The 22,676-nt window shown below is 36.1% G+C and overlaps 2 protein-coding genes across 3 annotated transcripts; one reads left to right on the top strand and one right to left on the bottom strand.

Annotated features, from left to right (window-relative positions):
* Window positions 1–173: 173 nt before the first annotated feature.
* On the top strand, window positions 174–13,754 carry mtSSB (mitochondrial single stranded DNA-binding protein). Of its 2 annotated transcripts, XM_067107682.1 has the most exons (5): window positions 188–350; window positions 4,633–4,738; window positions 6,052–6,171; window positions 7,789–8,023; window positions 13,576–13,754. In XM_067107682.1, exons 1-4 carry the CDS (start codon window positions 327–329, stop codon window positions 8,019–8,021), a joined length of 483 nt encoding a protein of 160 aa, XP_066963783.1. In that variant the 5' UTR covers window positions 188–326; the 3' UTR covers window positions 8,022–8,023; window positions 13,576–13,754. The 2 variants fall into 2 exon arrangements, with proteins under 2 accessions (XP_066963784.1, XP_066963783.1); XM_067107683.1 differs by lacking the exon at window positions 13,576–13,754 and having other exon boundaries at window positions 174–350; window positions 7,789–9,929.
* Window positions 9,882–22,159, bottom strand: Rad1 (Radiation insensitive 1). The gene is made up of 7 exons (XM_067107681.1): window positions 21,752–22,159; window positions 19,042–19,140; window positions 18,410–18,561; window positions 16,497–16,582; window positions 15,638–15,786; window positions 13,605–13,814; window positions 9,882–10,042 (listed from the first exon to the last, which is right to left on the bottom strand). The coding sequence occupies exons 1-7, from the start codon at window positions 21,854–21,856 to the stop codon at window positions 10,013–10,015; spliced, it is 831 nt and encodes a 276-aa protein (XP_066963782.1). The 5' UTR covers window positions 21,857–22,159; the 3' UTR covers window positions 9,882–10,012.
* Between the last annotated feature and the right edge of the window lie 517 nt (window positions 22,160–22,676).

The following is a 22,676-nucleotide window of genomic DNA, read 5'->3' as shown; positions in this document are numbered from 1 at the left end:
GCACAACTTGGTGTTAATGTAGTTTCAGTTTTCAGCTCGGACATATTTTGGAATTATATTCTTTCTGTCTGAATAGATTTATTCCGGTGTTTAAGATATGGAAACGACAGAACCTAATTTGTAAAGGTGTATTATATATGCAGTAACTTCATCAGGGGAGGTGTTCCAGAGGATAACCACACCTACTACTACTACTTATAACACTCGTGAGAGATTCTGTGTAGTTTACTTTGAAAAGTGAATTTTGTAACGTTGAGATTTCTCTAAAGTTGCCTCGTTGATTCTTTTGTTCTCTCATAAGTGGAACATCCTCGAATTTATAGAATATGCTTCGGAATGTAACAAGACAGGTAATTATTTTGATTAGGGAGTGACTGATGGTTTTTGGCGACTTGGACCTATCCGGGCGTGACCGCTTTCGGAATGTAAACCGACTTTAAGATATGCTTTATTTATATTAAATCTGCAGAGCAAATTAGGCCCATTTTGTTTATAACTTAGGTAAAACTACAGAGTAACCCCACACGGACTATTACTTTGGAAATTGATTTTCCAATACTTTAAGCGTTGCTGATGGAGGCGGTGGTATTTTAGCCTACTGTCGGTCAATTATTATTAACCTCATATCTACCCAACATAGTTGGGGACTCTTTGAGAATACGGCATTTTGTGTGGGGGAAATCGCTGGGAGAAAGACCGGACTGCCATGTTGTTATGGAATGGTTCCCCACATACGCAAGTCATTTGGGAGCTATTTGTTCAAGAAGGGATTGGCTAAGGAAACATATTATAAAAGGAACTATACTAACCTAACGTACCCTAACCACCTAACCTAACCTAGCATGGGTAATTCTGCCGCTGTCAGCGGTGAAGCCAGACCTATGGCAATTCGACGTTTTCCTATGTTATTTTACTTCCTTTAGAGGAATTTAGTAATATTTGTCAATGGCTGTAACTAAGCTGTCATTGACCTTTGAAGACTGGTCTGACTTGTATTACTAACGGGGTAGGTCTAAGCCGGCATCCGGCAAGCCACTCCATAGCTAATCGGCAAAAATTGTAACCAGTAAGCCCTAAAAATACCAACCTAACGTGCCCTAGAGGTGTTTTACTGGTTACAATTTTGCCGTATTAGTTATGGAGAGGTGGGGGCTTGTCGCTGAATCTAGACCTACCCGTCTGCTGCTAGGTACTTGGGTCGTAGTCTTCAAAGGTCAATTACGGTATATTTACAGCCGCCACAAAATATGACTTTAGATTCTTGCAAAGTAAGTAAAATAACATAGAAAAACGCCAATTGCCACAGTCTTTCACAGCATGTTAGAATTACTCCTAGCATATTCTTTTGGCGGGGACAGAGCCAGACCCCCAGTGAAGGAAACTCACTTTTTTACTAAAAGTCTTCTATAACACTGCATGCATGAGTAGCATTGCAGATTGCCATACAAAACATATCAGGTCTGATGTTAATTACAGTCAACCAACAAAAAATAACTTTAAATTGTTAATAGCCTCAGCAACCAAAATACTATAGGTAAAGTCAATTTCCAAGGTAATACCAGATGCGGAGCAACCCCATAGTTCTACCATAACGTATAATTGTGATTGGATTTTACACAGCAATTTCTAAAATTAATAAAGTTACCATTGGTTTGTCGGATAGTTATGGATGCTGTTCAGGCAAATACGTAAGTTTGGCAATGCGTTAAATATAAATTATAAATAGGCGTATAACCTAGGCTAGGTTTTTGGCCTATGGCCTAATCAGGTAGAAATTTCATCCAGACTATTGGCCAGGGTAGTGGTTTGATAATATTCGATGCGATTTTGGGTAAATTTCGTGTTGTAGCCTAGTATGGCTGCTACTGTGGCCGACCCGAATGTTTACTCCCCTTTATTTATGCTTTCATTTATGTTTATGTCATCTGGGTGATGGTACTAAACATGGCGCCTATTTTGCACAATAAGTGGTTGTACCAAACCATATTAATTTCAGCAATCCTACAAACGAGCTCCTCACAGAGATATTAATTAATGAAATTTTTTGGCAACAACATAGAAAAGGGTTTATATACTAGGCTATTGCAGTACAGATGAGATGATTTTAGAAATTTACCTATGATTTTAAGTTCATCCCTGAGGGTCTGTGGAGCTTTTATGTAGGATTACCTTAATTCTGAGCAAAATATGAATCATATTTTACTGACTGGTTAGGCTAATTTGTGTTAATGTACATTGTTACACATTTTTGTTGGTGTGAACCATTTTCTTCTAAGTAAAGAGTTTTGGGGAAGCCCAGTGGAACACTGGGGTGTTTGGGTGGAGACCAATAAATAATGAAAATACATGAGTTAAGCCTACATATTTAGTAAAAAAAAAAAAAAATAGATAGTCCCTGCTTACCAACAGTAACAAGAGTCAAAATATTTATAAAGCAGGTAGATGTAGCTAGGGCAGTCACAGGGATGCATCCTAACCTAACCTAGGATGCCAGGTTGTCACCTTACCTGTAGCACCTAAAAGTCATAAAGTGAAATAAGTTATGAATTTTAACCTAACCTAACATAGGGTGCCAGGTCCTTACCTGCCATGAGGACTACGAGGACCATTGAGCGTCCCGCACCAATTGGACCTAATCATCATCATTGCCCCTAACACCACATGACACAAAAGGCCTTGTAGAGGATTCATTGGCCAAACAAACTAAAGGATAGCCAGCTCATTGCAGTTTGCACAACCTGGCTGACCTAGGTTAGTGACTCCTACTGTTGCTTATTGGTTTTAACCTGAGGTCACCCACCTTGCATCCATTGTTAAAGCCAAAAAGACAAAAGCATTAAGTGCTTTAACCCTAACTATCATCCTTCTTCCAGTGATTTCTGGCACCCCTCCTGAGTAGGGTCCAAACTTAGATATACTGTACAATCTGTTTGTTATTGCACCTCACAGAAGAGGCAGGCTGTTAGAATTAATTGCATACCTATACATGGTGGATGGTGTAGTCCAGGAAGATCTAAATGCAAAGGATGATGAGAATTGTGAAATATTTTACACAGCTTGTGAGCAACAGTGCCAGAAAGTATTACTAAGTCCAGGAATCAGAACTTTAATAGATTCTTCTATTTGCCCAGCGATTTAAGATGCATGTCAGCTTCTGAAGACCAAACAAGGGAACAGTATTCAAAGCATGGGAGAATGAAAATTTAACATTTCCCCAAGACTGACAGTTCTCTACTGTGCAAGTGGGAGCCCTTTGTTGGCCGACTCGGTAGAGCTTCAGACTGTCATTCGATGGGCCAGAGTTCAATTCCCGCGGCCGGCTGATGAGGAGTTAGAGGAATTTATTTCTGGTGATAGAAATTCATTTCTCGCTATAATGTGATTCTGTTCCACAATAGCTGCAGGTCCGTTGCTAAGCAACCAAAATGGTTCTTAGCCACGTAAAATAAGTAATAATCCTTCAGGCAGCTCCTAGGAGAGCTGTTTATCAGCTCAGTGGTCTGGTAAAACTAAGGTATACTTGTACTTGTGCAAGTGGAACCTCAAAAGTTCAAGTGGAGATGCGGTGCATTACTACCCCAAAGCAATTCTCCCTGTGTTTTAAAGTTTACTTACATTTTTATTTATTTATTTATTACTTTGTTAATTTATTTTTTCTTTTCTAATAAGTGATCTCTTATTTCTGTAATTCCTATTACCTTTTGTTACTCATTTCAAATGAACACCATATTCTTTTGAAGCTTGAATTTCAAGTCAATGCCCCCTGTTGGCTTGTTTCATATGAATAGGGTTCCTCTTCTGGATAATAATATGATAATAATAATAACTGAGGCAGCTGTCTTCCTAAGTCCATCTTTTAACTAGCATTTTGGTTAAAGCTATCATCTGAACCCATTATTTTAGAATTGAGTTAGATGTTAGTTGCTTTCCAGCTTGTGCTTCCCATCCACTTAGGAAGCTTAGGATTTCCCAAATTTTCTTGAGTGAGTTTCCAAATACATCTCACTTTGACCTACTGTAGGACCCTAAAGTAATTTATTTTTCATAGGTATACAAACCTGAGCCTTTTATCTTAACCAACCATCCCATATAGCCTAGTCCCTGATGCTTAGGAAAAAGTGCTGGCTTATAGCTGGTGAGTGGGGGATTCCCTTCATTCACCCATGTAGCACCTTACTGCTAAGCTTCAGTCATCAGTTTACAGGTCAAAGCAATTACAATAGTTGATCCATGCTGGAAGGGGGCTGTCACTTACAAAAGTGTTAAAAAAATGTGAATGAAGTAGTCATAAATCAAAGTGCAATGAAATGTTGGCATAGTAAAGTTCCAGTGAATTGAGATTTGGAAGAGCCTCTGGGAAACGAGATTGCAGGTGTTAAATGCAAATCAGATGCAGATAATGACCAGGTCTAACAGTAAAGGTGCCAAGTGCCCAGATGCATACTGAAACAGATGAAAGCTGGGCCTTTTCTTCGAATTTTTGGGATGTTTCTGGAGATGTTTAAAAACAATTTAAGTTTTGTGTATACCATGGAGCATTCTGCTATGTAAGAGTCATTGAATATTCCATTTGTTTTTCCAAGTTCATATTGGCAAAAATACCTCAGTCATGGTCTTTTATATTTATTTCAGCTTCCACTCCTTAGACAGTGTACCACAGCATTATGGGCAACACAGAGAAACATGAGCAGTCCTGGAGAATTTCCCCGCACACAAAGAGTAGAAAGACTGGAGAAAAGTAAGTTTTAATTGCTTTTGTCTAATCTCTTGTCCAGCTTTGTAATGAAATGCCTTTACTCTCTGTTTTATATTTTAATCTTGTATAGCATTTTAGTTGTTTTGCCTTACAAATGCCCTATCCTTTTTTACAAGCAATGACCAATGAAAAATTTACTCTTAACACCTTATTTCTTTTTGAAGAAATGACATGTCAAGAATTTGCCAGGAAATCCTTTTTCATCCAGGTGTTGAGAGGTACCCCTTATTTGAGGCATACCACTTTCCTAATTCAGTTTTAGATTATGATTTTCATATGCATAAGCTTTTATTTATGGATTTACCTAACTACTTCCCTGTTTTTCCCCTGCTTTTCTCCCACTTTTATATTTGTCTGGGATCATCTTGTAACCTTCTCCTAGGTTGTACCCATGTACTTCTGTGTTTTATACTCTTGCAGTAGTTCATCTATTTTATTTCAAACTTCTTGATAATGTCTGATAAAGTGCGCTCGTTCTAGGCTATGCTTCTAACATAAATTGTAACTTTGGTCAGGCTGTTTTTTTGATTAGTTGACATCATGAAAATGATTACACTGCTGTACCAGGCAAGACATGCTGAAGACAGCACAGACTGCTTTGGCTGAGTTGATTGTAAGGGAACAAGAGGAAGAGGGGAAGAGAGATGAGTTAGTTTTTTCTCTTGTTCTGTGCTCTGTCTTTTCTGCTATCCTACCATATCCATTAAGTTTGTTCTCAAATGCCTATGCAAATCATGCGCTTCCATTCTTCCACCATCTAGAACATTTTTAGTCTAAAATTGGTGTCTTCACTTTGTGTGTAATGGGGTGTTACATTGCTAATGACAAATATGATTGCACAGTGTAGTTTTAGTTAAAAAAAGGAGTCAGTGTACTGTATGGTGTCAGGAAATGTAGAATCAAAATTTGGCAGTTGGTAACAATTGAAAGATGGCATGCAAAAGATAGCAGTGTGTGTGGCCTTCACTTCAGTGGTAAAAGCTTACACTGAACTTAACGGACTTGTTAATGATCATCCCCACAAAACAAAGCTATTCAGTACATTGTTAAGAGTTTTAAGGTTGATTGGTGTGGGTACATCCCCAAGTTCATCCCCTCAAAAGATTCAGAACCTACTACCTGCAGTAGGACTTCCCTTAATCCCTCTCAAACAACATGACCACAGTGGCCTATCAGGGTGCTGATAAAGATCCTAATGTAGTGGTTGCTGACTGCAGGATTAGGCAGTTGTTAACTGATTAGTAGTTGGTATTAGAAATAGATTATGCTAAAAATTTCTTTTTATTTAATTTCAGCAATAAATCAGGTCATGCTCCTTGGACGTGTTGGGGCAAACCCAGAAAGGCGTGGAACGGAGGAGCATCCAGTTGTGACATTCAGCTTAGCAACTCACACAAATTACCGTAAACAAGATGGTAAGTGGTATTGAATAAATTCATTTTTCTGTATCATAAAATAGGTTAAGAGAGTTAGGTGTCAAAGTCCTGGACTTGTGAGAAATCTTTTTCATTCATCTACTGTGTCTGCATCATCTTTGTTATTTCAGTGTTGTCATTTGTTTTATTGTATATCTCCCAAAATTATTACTTCATTCTGTATGAGTTCACAGACTATCCAAACATGGGAAAACAATATCAGATACTACTACTGCTAGGTGGCATTCAGATGAGTCTCCTCCAGGTCTTTGGTAACTAATGAAATACTCATTGTGTTTCCTAAAGCAGCTGCTGCAAAACAGAGGAGCTGGGATGTAGGATAATAGGATCAAAGTTATGGTCCATATTGAAAACAAAAATCATTTAATATTACAGTATTAGGAAATTACCTTTTGTTTTTTCATTGAAATATAGAATTTTGGCCAAAGGCCAAGTGCTGGGACCTATGAGGTCATTCAGCACTGAAAGGGAAATTGACACTTTGGTGGTTTGGAAGGTGTAACAGGAGGAAAACCTCACAGTTGCACTATGAAACAGTTGTTAGGAGAGGATGGAAAGGAAGATGGAGAATATGAATGGAGGTACAGTAAAAGGAGTGAAAGAGATTGGAGCTAGTGGCCGAAGGGACACTGCAAAGTGCCTTGAGTAATGCCTACATTGTACCACTTGAGGTGCACTGACAACACTGCCCCCCTACAGTTTTTCTTTTTTTCTTCTTCTTCATAACCAAAACCCATGCTATAAGGGTCTTTTCCTGACAGTAGCCCCTTCACTATCCGTGCTTTGTCTTCTCCATTGATGAACTTTGTCTTGTGTATGCAGTCCAGTTATATATCACCAATGCACTCAGATATTTCATTCCTCTACTTCTCATCTCTTTCTTCGTTACTTCTCATCTCTTTCTTCACCTGGGTAATTGGCCCTCCTAGTTGCATCAGGTTATTACTGTGGCTTACAGCAATGTGTCAGAGATGAACTCATCTTAAAGGTGCATGAGGTCCGTACAGTATTCTGTTCTCTTCATTGACCAGATCTTTCTTTTTAGGAAGAGGTTAGACTTTTTCCTCTGCATTTCTGGATATCTTGATGGATGGTCCTTCATTTTAACTTCCTCCTTTATTCAGGAAATATATGATTATTAGGGTTATTGTGAAGAAATAAGTTTTTAAGTACAAACCATTAATCAGTGTATGAGTGCCCTCTTCCCTTTCCCGCACCCGTCAGTCTGGGAACTTACAGTGAATGGTATAAGTTGCGTGGAAATAGAACAATCTTATGATTTGTAGTTGTATTGAAAACTTGTTTTGTGTTATTCAAACATAATTTTGTAATCCTGAGCATCTCTTGTGATACATCTGTTATGTTCAGTACATAATCCTGGAGTATTTTCAGGTTTTTTCCCCCCATTCAGGTCTTGGAACTGTGTAAAATGGCACTTGTTCATTCACTTTGATTCAGCAAGCCACAAAAGCCATTTTTACCTTTTTCAGTCATTTGCTTTACTTGGTTATTTGCTAAAGTCTGTGTTTATATAAATTCTAGTTGTCCACAAATTTTATCTCGATTGTAATACAGTACTTTCTTACTCATTTTCAGACCTGATTCAGCAAACTGACTGGCATCGCATTGCAGTGTTCAAACCATATCTTAGAGATGTTGTATATCAGTACATGAGTAAAGGACAGAGAGTCATGGTTCAAGGGCGCCTAGGATACCTAGAACGAAAGGATCCCAATGATGACAGCATCATAAAAACAGCAACCATTGTTGCAGATGAGGTTATATTTTTCAATAAGAGTGGTCAAGTAGAAGACATGCAAGCAATATAGAGGTAACTTCTATGTATTTCTTCTGTAAAGTAGATTTGTATTTAATTTATAAACTCAGTTGTTGTAGATGTAGTGGAACAATGTCACTTTCAGTTTAGACTGATCGCAGTGACTTTCTTGAACGTCGTATTTGGTGAAAATAGTGTCATGAATTATGGCTTGCATGAAGTTTCAGAGTTTTGATGTGGTAGGATAACAGAAAAACTTTAATTATTGTAATTGAGCACTGTAACAATATACTGTTAAATTTGCAGTCAAGTAAAAAGGTTCTTTTATATCATTGATAATCAGGTGCCATGACTTATTTTTAATAAAGGACAAAATGATTAAACAATAATGAAATGAAAATAAGTTGAAACTGCAGTAAAGCTTAACTACTGCCTTAAATAACATTGACTTGGGATTAGCAGTACCTGCCAATCATAGTTATATGAACATTACAACCAGTTGTACAGTTTGCAAAAACTTTTGGCAAATTTTTTGCAAGAATAGCATTTAACTCAAAACTATGAAAAATTTATTCAATAGTTATAGATGTTAAGCATGTATTAGGATATTGTGAACAGAATGTAATAAACATATCTTTTGTAAAGTTTTAATGTCATTATCAGGAAGTAATTTTTGTAAAATATACTTGTTTCAGTTCTTGAAATGATGATGGAGGTTTTCATGATTGTGCTAGTTCATTGAATGCTTCAGATTAATTTTTACCAAAACCATGAAAAATATGTAATGAATAATGGTCTTTATTATTTTACTCAGACAATAATCAAGGAGTAATACATAGAGGCATTATTTTCTGTTTGAATTACACTTTATGACTGATATTTCAAGTTATCTGAGGCATATGCTGAAATTAATCTAATGATATATTAAGATGGTCATATGGATATAATCATATGCAATGATCGAGTAAAAACATATGAGGATACATTACAGATTTGAATTATAAAAAGGTAAACAGAAATAAGCTTTACGCAACATATTCCTTCTTAGACAATCCAGCATTAAACTTAACCAATAAACTTACAGTTTTGGCAGATGCCAAAAATAAATAAAGAGCAGTCACTTAGGGTGCTGAAGACAAAACAACCACAAGGACAGAGTAGTAATGCAGAATAGAAAAAGACCCTCTCCTTTTCTGCATTTATACTCGATTAAACTGTATCCACTAGTTGTCACATCTGGTATTGTAGACACTATCCATTTATGGTAAAATCTGGTAATGAGGGTTTGGCAAGGTACTACTGTAGTTTATTTTGTAGAGTAGATTGTTCTTGTTTAGACCATTTTGCTTGAATTGAAATTGTTTAAAGTGTTTATTTGAAAATGGTTTCTTTTACAGTAATTTGAAATATAGCATGTATATAATGTCTGATCATTTGTCTTTGCAATCAAGAGGTATGGATGTATGCTGTATATGAATGGGTAGTTCAGTACCCTTACAAAATTAGGAAAGTTTTTTTTTTTAAATATTAAAATTTAGTCAAGCTACATTGCTTCAAAACATACAAGTGATTGATATTTTAAGTTGTGTCATTTTCTTATTATGTTTTAAACTAATTTGTTTGTATATAAACTACTTAAAATATAGACAACTCTAGTTTAAAATATGCTGTATTTGTGATTAAGTGTTAAGAAACACATTTATTTTCAGAATAAAACTGTAAATAGAATATTTTAGGGCTAAGATAAAAAAATTCTTCAAGAATACAATATCACATTGGCACCCAAATCTTAAATAAAAAAAACTCGGAATAGAATTTGACATTTAAATATTTTTCTGCGGTCACTGAGAGCAGTGAAAATGAATTATTCCATTCGTGAACTAAAGTACACCTAAGGATAATAATATGCAGCTTCCATTTATAAAAAAATATATTAAAAATAAAAATACTATAACATTTATCCATTGCATATATCCAGTGATATACAGTCTAACAATTTCTAGTGATATAATAACTTATATTCTCACACAAATATGTTTGTTTTCAGTCATCATCTTCCTCTTCTGGGCAACACTGAAAGAGAAATGTTTCAGTTAGTAGTATCTTTGATCTCAAAGATATTCTAGTATGAGTAATTAAAATCTCTGGTGGCTTACATGCTAAATCACTAAATAAGTACAGATTAACTGGAATACAAAATGCCATATTTACTCCCATATTTCTTGTATGTAATTCTTAATCACCGTAGATAATACTATCATCCTGAGCACTATTACAGGCAGTCCCCGGTTTACGAAGGGGGTTCCATTTTTACGCCACGTCATAAAATGAAAATCGTCGTAAACCGAAAAATCATCGAAAATCATAAAAAATCTCAAGAAAACCTTACTTTTAATGCTTTGGGTGTATATAAAACAATGTTAACTGCATTTTTATTGAGTTTTTCATAAAAAAACCTTCAAATTTTTATTATTCTGCCATTTCGGAGCTATATTTCTTCAGTCGGATCGGCGTACGACGCGTCGTAACCCTGGAACATGTGTCGTAAACCAGGAAATAGTTTCTGATGAATATTATTTGAAAAGTGCCGTAACCTTGGAATGTCATAAGCCGGACCCGTCGTAAACTGGTGACTGCCTGTATTTGGGATGACTCTTACCTGCTGTTAAAGATAGCTTATATCTCCACTGATAAGTGCGGAGGTATAAGCTATCTTTAACACAAGGTAAGCATCCAAATAATACATTTTATTATGGAAATTTGTTTTACATACAAACCCACCGATCATAAATGTGTGTGAAAAGACCACTCTGACTGGAGACCTTCATGAGCCCTGCTGAAGCTATCCACTATGATGTTGCAGACCTCCAGAACAAACCAAGGTATGATGGTGATGCTTTTTTGCACAAAAAAAAAAAGATCTTCATGGCCAAGAGAAAACACTTTTGACCTTTTTTTCCCCCTTGATTTCTCAAAAAATTGATATGCACCCAGCACTCTTCATACGACCAATCCCAGTACTTGAGATTTCTGACAAGGCTGAGGATCTGAATACATTTGAATTTCAAATGTATTCAGGTTGCAAAGGACAGGCTTTGTGGTTGCAATCCTGACAGCTCAAAACATCAACACCACCTTCCAACAAGCAATCACCTGAAGCTGCAAAGAGCAAGTACAAAAAGGCTGTGAGAAACCAGGAACCAGCTTCTCTAGAAACACTAGATGGCCAAACAAGATTTGGCCATCTTAGAACACGGATGAAGAAAGAAGTTGCTAATAGTCTTCAAAAGACAGTGCACCCTGTATTCCAATGGGCAAACCAAATCTTTAACGGCATCCACACGCATTCCTAAGTACACTGCCTGCATGGATGGTGAGAGGTCAGACTTCTCTAGGTTGACCTGGAGACCAAAGTCAAGAAGAAACTGTACATGCTTTTTCAACTCCTTTAACAGTTGTCCATGTAGCAAAGAAACTGAATGGCCCAGGATTGTACTCAGGCAGTCACCACAGCGAGAATCCTGGTGAAGACCTGAAGAGCAGTACATCGAGCAAAGCAAAGGGCCTGGAATTGGAACATTCGGGTCCACCAAATGAAGGGAAGGTACTTCTGGAAAGCAAGCAAATGGAGACAAGGAAGTACACTCCTCTCAGTTCTGCTGAAGCAAGGAAGTCCCCTCTGCAGGCAAGTCTTTGTATCAACTCTAAAAGTCTTCATCCTCCTGACAGCCCTTCCAACAATGAAGGTAGCAAAGGACAGGCTGTGAGGAAGGACCAACTATAAAACTCCAGCAGAAATTCCCATTTAGCACCCTTCTGCAGCATGAAGGCCATTTCACTATTAAGGACCTGTCTCTTCACAGGTTTGGAGAGACAGCAGTCGAAGGTAATCAAAGGAGACAGTAGTGGGGGACCTGGGTGGTTGCAGAGTTAACAGTAACCTGAGTGGAAACCCCCAAAAACCAGGTGGCATGGGATCCTCTGACTGTTCTGAAGGCAGTCTCCTGCCCAGAGATGTTGACTGTTGTCAAGTAACAGTACTTATTAACCAGCTCCATTCTGCATTATTATGAGCCATTTCAGTATGATAATAACAGGCAGTAATGATGTACAGTACACATGTAAAAAAGTATAATTGTGTGTAGGCCTAGTTCATACATGTAAAAAAGTTAGGTCATGCACAGTCTACTTACAAACTGAAGAGGACAGTAAGCTATAGTAAAATGAAAAGGGGGTTAATTTATAATAGGCTGCATTCCTATCCAACAATGTTATTATTAATAAATAAACTATTCATTGTGTATTGCTTTCCACAAGCATACTACTTCTTTACAATGAGTATTTAAATCTACAATTTCTTTGCTTATTGCTTTGCATGTTACTTTAAATTTTTCAAAGCTGTCATTGTTTACCAAACATTTATTACTTCACTATTCAAAAGTAAACTGTTTGTATTGCGATATACTGTTGAGAATGCAAGCTTTACATTGACAACAGTATACCACAAAGCAAATAATGTACCTTGGAATTGTGAAATAATAAATATTTGATAAACAATGACAATTTAGAAAACTTTAAAATAATATGCAAAGTAATCAGCAAAGAAATTGTAGATTTAAATACTCACTGCAGTGAAATATTATATTTGTGGAAAGCACATTTGTGTAAGCAATACACGATGAACAGTTTATTTATTAATAACATCCTTTATAGGAATAGAGCCTCTTACAAATTAACCCCCCTTTTATATATCTATATAGCTTACTGTACTCTTCGATTTGTATTTTACTTGTAGGAACCAGGCAATCTTGCCCTTTAACTAAACTACTCAAAAAAAAAAAAATAACAGCAAAGAACTCCATGATAATTGTGAGCAGATCTTTGTTCATCATGTATCACTATTATCTCTTATTTGCACAAAAAATATTTTTGTTGTCCTGTAGTTGTAGTTGATATACTGTAAACTGCAGTGTACAAACCAACTTTTTAACTTGTTCCTATATATGACCTTACTGGCTTATAGGTTGTTGGTATCCAATGCATGCCATACTCTGAAAGATGTTATGCTTAGTATCTCAATATAAGACAGACTATGTGGCTTAGTTTTAAGTGTTTTTGTTACAGGTTACTGCATACAGCCTTTCTACATTTCAAGGTTTGGTCTAGCAGCTGCCTACCATATGTTTGGGGTTGCCATATATGGCATCTATAAGCCTAACCGAGAATTCTGAAATAAAAATCTGTAGGTCATTTATATGCCAGGTTGACTTGTATGCTGCAGTATACAGTAATCAAAATCTAATCTTTTTCAGGATTATGTATGATATTCAAAACAAGGAAATTTGTATTAGGTAAAATCAGACTACCAAATGTGGAATTTGGGACATTCCTGACTTAATTTGCCATGAAAAACACTTTTATTTTCATATGGAAAAAAAAATCTCTGAAATTAGAAACCTAAGGTGCATTATATATGCCATCAAGTGCAATCATAAAATTACTTCAATGACCAGGTAGGTACTTGCAATGTTTTTAAATTTTCCCATGATTTAACATATGTTTATTCAAAAAAATTCTAAACTAATTTAAAGGTATCTACTCAACAGATGTAACTACAAAAATTCAAGGAACTTACAAAGAACTCCACAAAGCAGATGTGACTGTCTTCTGTTTTTATCATGAACTGGAAACATAGAAACCCTCTGTCATCTGTCCTTACTGAAACTTTCTGGGATGCTGCAAGGGCTTTATTACAATGTTTCAGTAAATGAAGTTTGTACTTTTGGGACATTGTTTTTTTAACCATAAAATGCTCGACCATATCGCTATTCTTTGGCATGTCAATCTGAAACAGAATGTAAACGTTTAAAAACTAGTCTTGCACTGTTATGTTTCCTGACACATTGTTCACCTGAACAAGAACAAAAGAGTTGCAGCTTATCACAAAGGCTAAAACCCAGCACCATAAAAAGTGCCATTAAAATGACAAATATATGAAACTAGAGCACAGAAAGTCCCTGAACAGTTCTAAAGACTGAATCTTGTTATCCAGACAGACAATAATGATTTGGTTGACTACTGGGGGCCTGCATCAAGCTATGTAAGCCATCTATTTTCTCACTGTTGAAACAAACAAGTCTTTATGAAAGTATCAAACTAATATAATTATACTGATAAGGCATTTTCTTATGTACTTACAAACAAGATCATGAAATACTGATACTGAAATAGAAGAGATATACTTCATAGCATATCCACAAAAAGGGGATTACAAGAACATTAAATGCATGACATGACAGACAGACCATGTAAAAATTAAATTATTTTTCTAAATTACCATTATTTTACAATAAAATGTGTAACTGTCTTAGAAGACTAAATGCCAAGTCCAATTTAGGAAAAGACAGTCCGTCCCTTTTTAGAAGGTGGGTCCTCGTTGTACTTGCGAAGGCATAACCTTTTGTTCTACCTCCAAACAGAAAAAGGACATTCATTGTAAAATAGGAATTTTTACCTCAGTAATTTGGGCATTTATCGAAACAATTATTATGTTTCTAATACAAACCTACCACTTAATGCTATAAGGTCAGGTCAGAGGCAGTTGAATTACTAGTTGGAACTGATGAAGCAGTACTTTAAAGGTTTGTTAGACTTTGCAACTCAATGTTTCACCTGTCAAAACCCTAAACTTTGCCACAGCCTAAAGCACAGAAAATTGTGCTAATTAGAAGAGAATTGAACAGTTTATTCCATTGTTGTTTTAACAGGATTATACAGATTGCAATCCTATTACTTTTACCAATACACAGTAAAATTCCCCTTGTCCACTTTCTAGCTAAACAACCAAATTTGCAAACAAACACTACTAGTTAGAAAGGGTAATCAGCATAAATATCAAGTACAGCAATGATTTACTGCAAATGACAAAAAACAAAACAATGGTTATAACACAATACTTGAAATAAACCCAAAACCAAGGGACACAAAATAAAAACCACACTATACCCAACTGTACAAAAATTACTTATTACTCATAACTTGTTCAGATATTAGCACAAGCAAAGTTTATAAAAATTTAGTAAAAAGAAAAAATTACTGAACTATCTAAGAAAGAGAAGGCAAATTAAAAAATGAGTATAATAATATATAATTACAAACCAAACATTTTGGGTTGGGGGAAAGAGGATGAAATGAAATTAAGAAATAAGCATTAACGAAATTGAACTCAAGTTGTGATGAAGAATTTCTCTTCAAATCAAAGCTGGGGGGGGGGGGAATCCAAAAGGATTTCTTAGCAGGCAGTTCCTTCCTATGGATGGTTCAAGGTGTGCATGCACATAGTCACTCATTTAAGAAGTATCCCTCTCTGGGGAATCTGACTCTGCAGATTAGTGCTCCTTATGATTAAGTTTTTCTGAAAAAAAATTCAGATTTTATGGAGAATTTAGACAACCACATATCCTAAATTTGCTCATAATTTTAAAGTTATAATTTTTTACTACCTGCTTTTTATCAAAGGTCAAGGCTTTAATGACAAGACAGGTTTGTAACAGTGCAAAAAGGAAGCATAGTAACTAGCATACAAAGATACCTAACAATAACATGAAATCAAAATAATTAAAAATCGTTTCAAAACCAAAGGTTGTTTTCAAGCCTCAAGATACTTGCATGATTTGTTCCGTAACTTCCATACGTAGTTAAACGAAAATAAGGGGCATCTGGAGACATTAATATTTCTAAAACATCACTTGATGTATCCAACTCAGAAAAGACTTCCTTTAGAACTTCAGCCCGCATTATTATTTTATTCAGCACTCCTGAAAACATGAACAGCATTCAAATCTCATATGTTCATATACATCTATAAAAAAATAACCTGGAATATAATTCTAGAACTTTGACCTGTCTTTTATACCTCAAACATTTAGGGTTGGATCCAATACAAGAGAAAGCAATAAATCATATAAACATGCATACTTCAAAGCACATGCATATCAGAATTTGGTGGACATTTTAAAAGTTTCAGAATACTCAACACTGCATGCACAGGTGGGGTTTCTATAAAGCAAGGGAAAAAATAATGTAACAGAGTATTCTTCATATTACATAAAATTCTGCAATCACTTCTATAAATTGCATGATTTTAAAGAGAATATATGAGTACTATTAATGATATGCCTATTTACCCTTTTATTCCACTTTGAGTTAAAAAATTACATTATTCTAAGGTCTTTCTGTTTAACATCACAACCACCTAATCACATCTCTGATCACTTTCATGGAATACATTAAAATTTCCTGATAAAATGGTAGGAGTGCTAAAATCAGTGCTTAAAAAGGCAAAACAGTAATAGCAATCCTCAAATGGTTTTACAAGGAAAAGAACGTCTAGTCCTGCTGAACTTTGCAATCAGATAATACAACCTAATATGCCTACAGAACACAACTGTATATAAATGAATGTAATCAAGATATTAAGCAGAAAATTCCTTATGTATTTATACTAATGTGTCACAGGAAACACTACCTGTGTTAGTGAAGTTGAAGTCAAGTGTATCATCAGCTTCTTGTGTGCGAATCTTGCAATCTGTCACAACTCCACCCTCCTCTAATCTGAAATATACAGTTTTTAAGACAATTTTTTTTTTTTTCACACAAACACAGTATGTTAATATTGTTGTCTGTAGTTCTCCAAACACACTCCAAGGTTAAAGAAGATAATGATTTCCACCTAGTTAGGTATGCCATGTGGGCTCCAAAGCTCTTCGTACAAAACAGTTACTCTCTATGTTGTCGGACCTTCCCATAAGAGATGTGGGATCAGGAGGTGGGCCATTTCAAGTAAAGTAATGGGTTGTACAAAAAAATCTAATTTTGTTAATGTTAAATATTCAATTTTCTGACACCCCTATTACTTAAACACCTCTACACTTATAAACTAACAAATCATCTGCTCTATCAAGAGATTGTACCTTAAAGCTCATCAGATTTGGGAGTCACATGCTAGGATCTTTGAAGGTAACAGGATCTAAAAGTATAACTTCAAGGGAGAAAACTGCCAAAAGCATGGCTTCTAAAGACATTAATTTTACATTATAATAAGGAACCTCATCTGGACATTTGGAAGAAGCTAATGGTGCTACGGATAAATCTGACCAAATATGATATATGTATATCTAAATCACTCAACAGTGTCCAACTAAGCTCAAGAGACTTACACAGCTTATCATTACTGTTATAGGATGTGCATTTGAGGGGCTAAAAGGAAAACCCTCCATTAAGGGCAACCACTTTAGGTGTTGGGGAAGGACTGCAAGTGTCTTCTTGACCGGCAAATGCAAATCTTCACATAAGTTATCCAATAAGCATTCTAGGCTTTGCACCATCTACTTATGGAGTGTAATGAAAAGATAATTCTTTAAACAGCCCATCTCTGACTTCCCAATACCTACAAAAACCTTTATTAGCCAAAAACCTCCAAGAGGTAGAGGCCAAAGGAGTACAAGAAAATTCTGAAGATGGAAGTTTATAGCACCTCTCTAATTCATATAAGAGCAACTCCTCTTCTGATCAACAAATAAGGTGTGAATGTTTCAGAATACTTGCCATAAAACTTTTACATTGCTTGCCCTCGACATTTAAGAACCTACAGTACGGCATAATGGCAGGATATATTTATCACTCATAATATATATTAGAGTACAAAATTCAAAATGAGCAAAATACTACTCATATCTCGTAACTCTCGTAACTATACTAAAGCCAATCCTAAATAAACATAAAGTAACTATATGTGTATCAATTTACACTTGTATGTGCAACAAAAATTATAATTACGCATTCACAGAAGTGACACTGTTTGCTCATGAAGAAATACCTTAATAAAGTAATACTTTTCTCAATCAGAGAACACTTGCAAATTTGAAGTTTGTTATATACCAAAACCAACCTGGTATGAACGCAAACTAGATAACTGTTACCACCCAGCTCAAGGAATACAAAAAATGAACAAACAGTTGTTCATAAAGAGAGAAAGAAAAAAAAAAAAAAGAGGGTTACCTACAAAGAACTAGAACTGCTATGTCAGGCAGACACAGAGTGACCATTTATGAGCTTTGGAGCCTGAATATTTAACTGACCAGGTGGAAATCTTCCTGAATTCTGGAGTGTGTCTGAATAGCTGTGGACAATGGGATTAGGCTACTGTAATGATGTGTATCAAAGCAACTACATATTAAATTGTTGACCTCATACATAATAAATGCAAATGATCTGTATCAAAAGAGGAAAATATGCCAGCACTGCTGTGGCAAACTTATTTGATGAAATTAGGAAAGAATTATCAGAAAATCCTAGTTTTTTACATTATATTTGGTACATAACACCTGAAATTTTTTTAGAATACCAGAATTGCATTAAACTACACTCATTCTTACTCACATTATTTCCAGTGGGGTACCATGGCCATCATAATACATCTTCAGAGAGGGTGTCACTCCTGGAGATGATGACACCCCAAAGATGCTAAGGCACTCGACAAGGCTTTTCAAACTGATTTTGAAAGTAGTAACTTCCTCAGTAATCTTAAATTCCTGAAAATGTAAACATACTGTACATGTCTTTTAGAAAATTTACATAAGCAACAAAACCTGGTAAAACAATCAAATCTGTGTGTAACAATCAATTTGCATGTTTCAGAGATATAAAGTACTGTTTAACAATGTTTCTTAGACATGGCACATCAGAACAAATTGTGAGTACTGCACAAATTAACTAGTTGGCAGTAAATAACTTGCTGAAATGATTGTAACACACCATAACACAGTTTTTCACCATTTCTCTGCATCTTGCAAGATAAGAAAATCTAAGGAGTAACCAGACAGGAAAAGGACATATGAGTTCACACATTACTGTATGCTATAAATATGAATCAGGAAAAACCTTATGACTGCATGGCACGAAGAACAATTATACATAACCGAGGAGCGTTACTTACCTTTACAACACTTTGGTTGCTCTGCATCTAGTATACAGTACTTTATCACAATTTTCTTCTCTCAAAGTCTACTTACTTGAAATATATCATGCTGAATGAATGCATTTGCTTGGATACTCTTTGCCACTTCTACTGTTACCTTCAGCCCATTGGAACTTCCAAATAATGTAGCAACCTGTAGAAAGTGGAAAATAAATCTGTATGGAAACGATATCTAAAAATGCCTACTCTTTCATGTACTGTTTAGTAGACAAGCTGCTAACATCTAATAAAGCCCCATCAGGACCTCCTTGGGCAGAAAAACAAAGTGCTGATTTAAAAGTTATTAGACATGAAGGGTAAGACTTCTCCCACCAGATTGCCCATCTCTCCATAAAGCTCTCCTTTCTTGACTCAATATCTGTACCGATCAGAAATGATGGGCCGGGGGCACACTGAATAAATTTCAACTGTTTGTGTTACTTAAACAAATGCTGTTAAAGATTTGTGCAAGTTCACATACCTACTGATGCTGAATAGCTATATACTATTTTTATTGTACTTGAAGGGCAATGTCTCATGAGGTCTCTGGCTAGCAAATTTCATTCAGTTGTACATAAGAAAGTTAGTATTTGATACCAGTAGCCTGATTTACATTTAATATCTTATGTCTGATTATACTATTAATATTATTGCAAATCAAGTTGCAACCATTATTGGAAATGCAGAATGCTACAAGCCAAAGGGCCATAATAGGGAAAGCAACCCAGTATGAAAAAAAATAAAGAATATGTTATAAAAAAGAATAACAAAGAAAAGCCAGTGAAAAGCCAGTGAGATGAATAACAGAAAAATAAAAAAGATAAAAAAAATTATGAAGTCAAGAATACTGTCTGCTTGCTCAGCTAAAAAAAAAGCCATTTTCACCTAGTTTGAATTCATAGTTCCAACAATTCAACTACATAATTAGGAAGAACATTTCACAATTTGATCAACAAGGGGAACGGGGTTTCTGTAATAACAACAGAGCACTCAGTTCCAGACGAAGCATAAACTCTTAATTGGAAGCAGTGTTCCATGTCAAATCAGATCCACAGTCCTGACGATAATCCTTTTTCTCCAAATAAGCACATACTGACACTGAACCAGGCTGTATTTAATAAGATAATTCAACAACTGAGAAGGAATTCACCAATCAATTAAGTTGACGAGCTACCATTTAAAGGAGCAATATGCTCAAATTCCGTATATAACTAATAGAAATTCAAAAGTGAAAGATAACATTCCAGTCTGTTAATATACTGTATACCTTATGGACAAACAGTGCTGTTTACAGCACCAAAGGATACATGAATACTTGATCCTGTGGCCACAGTAACCTAACCTCACTTGGGTCCTACATTACTTAATCTGGCCCAGAAGGAATAAGAAGCAACTGAAGACCTGTGGGTGTAGGTATGTTTCTTGCAAAAAATTGCTCAAGAAACCTAATTTATCCTAACCTAACCTAACCTAGGACATTGTGCCCTAACTTGGCTGGGGTGGGGTTTTGCCTTCCCTGACCCTTGAATAAAGATTTTCAATATTTTTGGACATTTCTGTGTCAGGTTCGGTCGTTTCTTTGCTGGAACAATCTTGTTACGGTAGTTTCCCTGTTTCTCCTGTCCCCGCCCCCCCCGTGTTTTCGTCAGGTTGCAATAGTTTATGCCCTCTAGTCTGCAGTCAACCCAGAAATAGATCTGCATTTGGGTTCCCCCTCCATGTTAGATATGGGGGACACAACTTGGTTAACCAGGCATTTCTTACAGTAATGAACTAACCTAAAACCAAATGCATATAAAAATTGAATTACAATGATGCGTCATGATGTCACCATCACACATGCACAATATGGCTGATAACACACCAGAACAAAAATATTAAGACACAAAAAATAATGTTCTAGAACAAATTATGCAACATTGTGCAATCACCACCTGCAGTGATGTCACAAGTTGTACCATATAACTGGGTATGGAAAGCAACTGCAATTGGTGAGATGGGCATCACTGAGCACAGTGCCACAAATAAATAGCGTAAGGATGAGTTGAAATCACCAACTTACCCATAGGCTATGCACATCTCTGCAGGAAAATTTGCAAAACATGTGCAAATGCTGTAAATATCAATTGTTAGCTTACATTGCATTGATAGGCCCTCGAGGATGAGCAAAAAAATATAAACAATAGACGGCAAACATCATACTCATAAGCAAAAATACAAAGAGGCGGTAAATATTACAATTGGCAACTGGCAGGAACCGGGCTGCAGTAGTAGACTTAGGTTTTATTGATAGGTCTACCCACGTCCTTCTGAAATACCTGTATATAGTTATGAGGTTAAATTACCACTAGGGCCCATTCAGAAACCATACAGTGTGTGCCAGGTTAGGTGGTGTTCTCCAAGGCCATACCCTGTCCCCTCTTCAGATAGAACCTGGTACTTAGGCTAGCTTAATTTACGACGTTTTTCACTTTTTGGGGGAAATTATCGTAAGATAGGCCCAGGCCTATGGACTAACTGGGTGGGGGGGGGGGGCTATTGTAATGCGTTAACAATGCATTTCCGATTAAGATCAACACCGAATTCGTAATGGCGTAACAACACCAAAGGTTCGAAAACCCACAACCTAGCCTAACTTACTAATTTAAAAATTGTAAATACAAATATTTACTGAAAACCCAAAACCAGACTACCCCAGGATTGACAGAGCGGGCCTAAATAACCCTAAGCCTAATGACCACCGTATTGATCAGGAACCTACTTACGTCCTCGAAATACACAGCCTTCAGTAACTGGAGCACATTTTTAGCATTGCACATTTTCGCAAAGAGAAGATAATCTTTGCCGTCACCGGGTCGCACTTGAGACATTTCTGAACTACGATGGCTTTCAGTCTATTCATAGGATCAAATGTCCCTCCAAACTTGGCATGAAGTCGAGCGTCGCCGATAGTAGTAGTAGTAGTAGTAGTAATAGACAAAGTATCCCTTTGAAACGGCTCCCTTAGCTGTTCCATTACTCCTTTGTTTATCTTTCTTCGAGTTTACTGTAATACTGTTTTTTTTTAATTCCTCCCCATTTTCATTTTCTTCTTTCGAAAGATCTGCAGACAGACAGAAGTTAGCCTCTGCAAGATTGGAGTTTGTTAGTTTGTTTACTTGAAACGGAATGGAATACAGAGTTTAGGCCGAAGGCCAAGCACTGGGACCTATGATGAGGTCGTTCAGCGCTGACGGGGAAACACATCGACGTGTTTATGATCTACATAAAAAAAAGGGAGAGTTTCTTTGTCTACATATATAGAAACATTCAAATAGGTTAATGGAGAAATAGTATGATATTCATCACAATAAGCCAAGATATCGAATAAGTTGTCAGCAAGTCACATGATACCCTTTCGCACGTGCCACATCTTCCTCTGTGAGTGGACAGACAAACTGAAATGACTATAGTAATTTTCTGAAGTCTATTTTCAAGGTTTGGCAGTTTGATTTACCTCTTGTTGTGAAATAAGCTGGAAAGTACAGTACGTATTAGTTTCCTAGATTTTCTCTTCGTCATATAATCAATGTTTTGTATAACATACTTGAACTTGGGTCTGCTGTATTCACTGTAGCCTTGCCAGTTATTGCTTACATATGCATCATATAAACAGTAAAATTAGTGATAAACTATACACACACACACATT

Source organism: Macrobrachium rosenbergii, chromosome 8 (assembly GCF_040412425.1).
Source record: "Macrobrachium rosenbergii isolate ZJJX-2024 chromosome 8, ASM4041242v1, whole genome shotgun sequence".
NCBI classification, from domain to species: Eukaryota; Metazoa; Arthropoda; class Malacostraca; order Decapoda; family Palaemonidae; genus Macrobrachium; species Macrobrachium rosenbergii.
The sequence above is the reverse complement of the archived record's forward strand: the minus strand, read 5'-3'. Positions and strand labels throughout refer to the sequence as shown.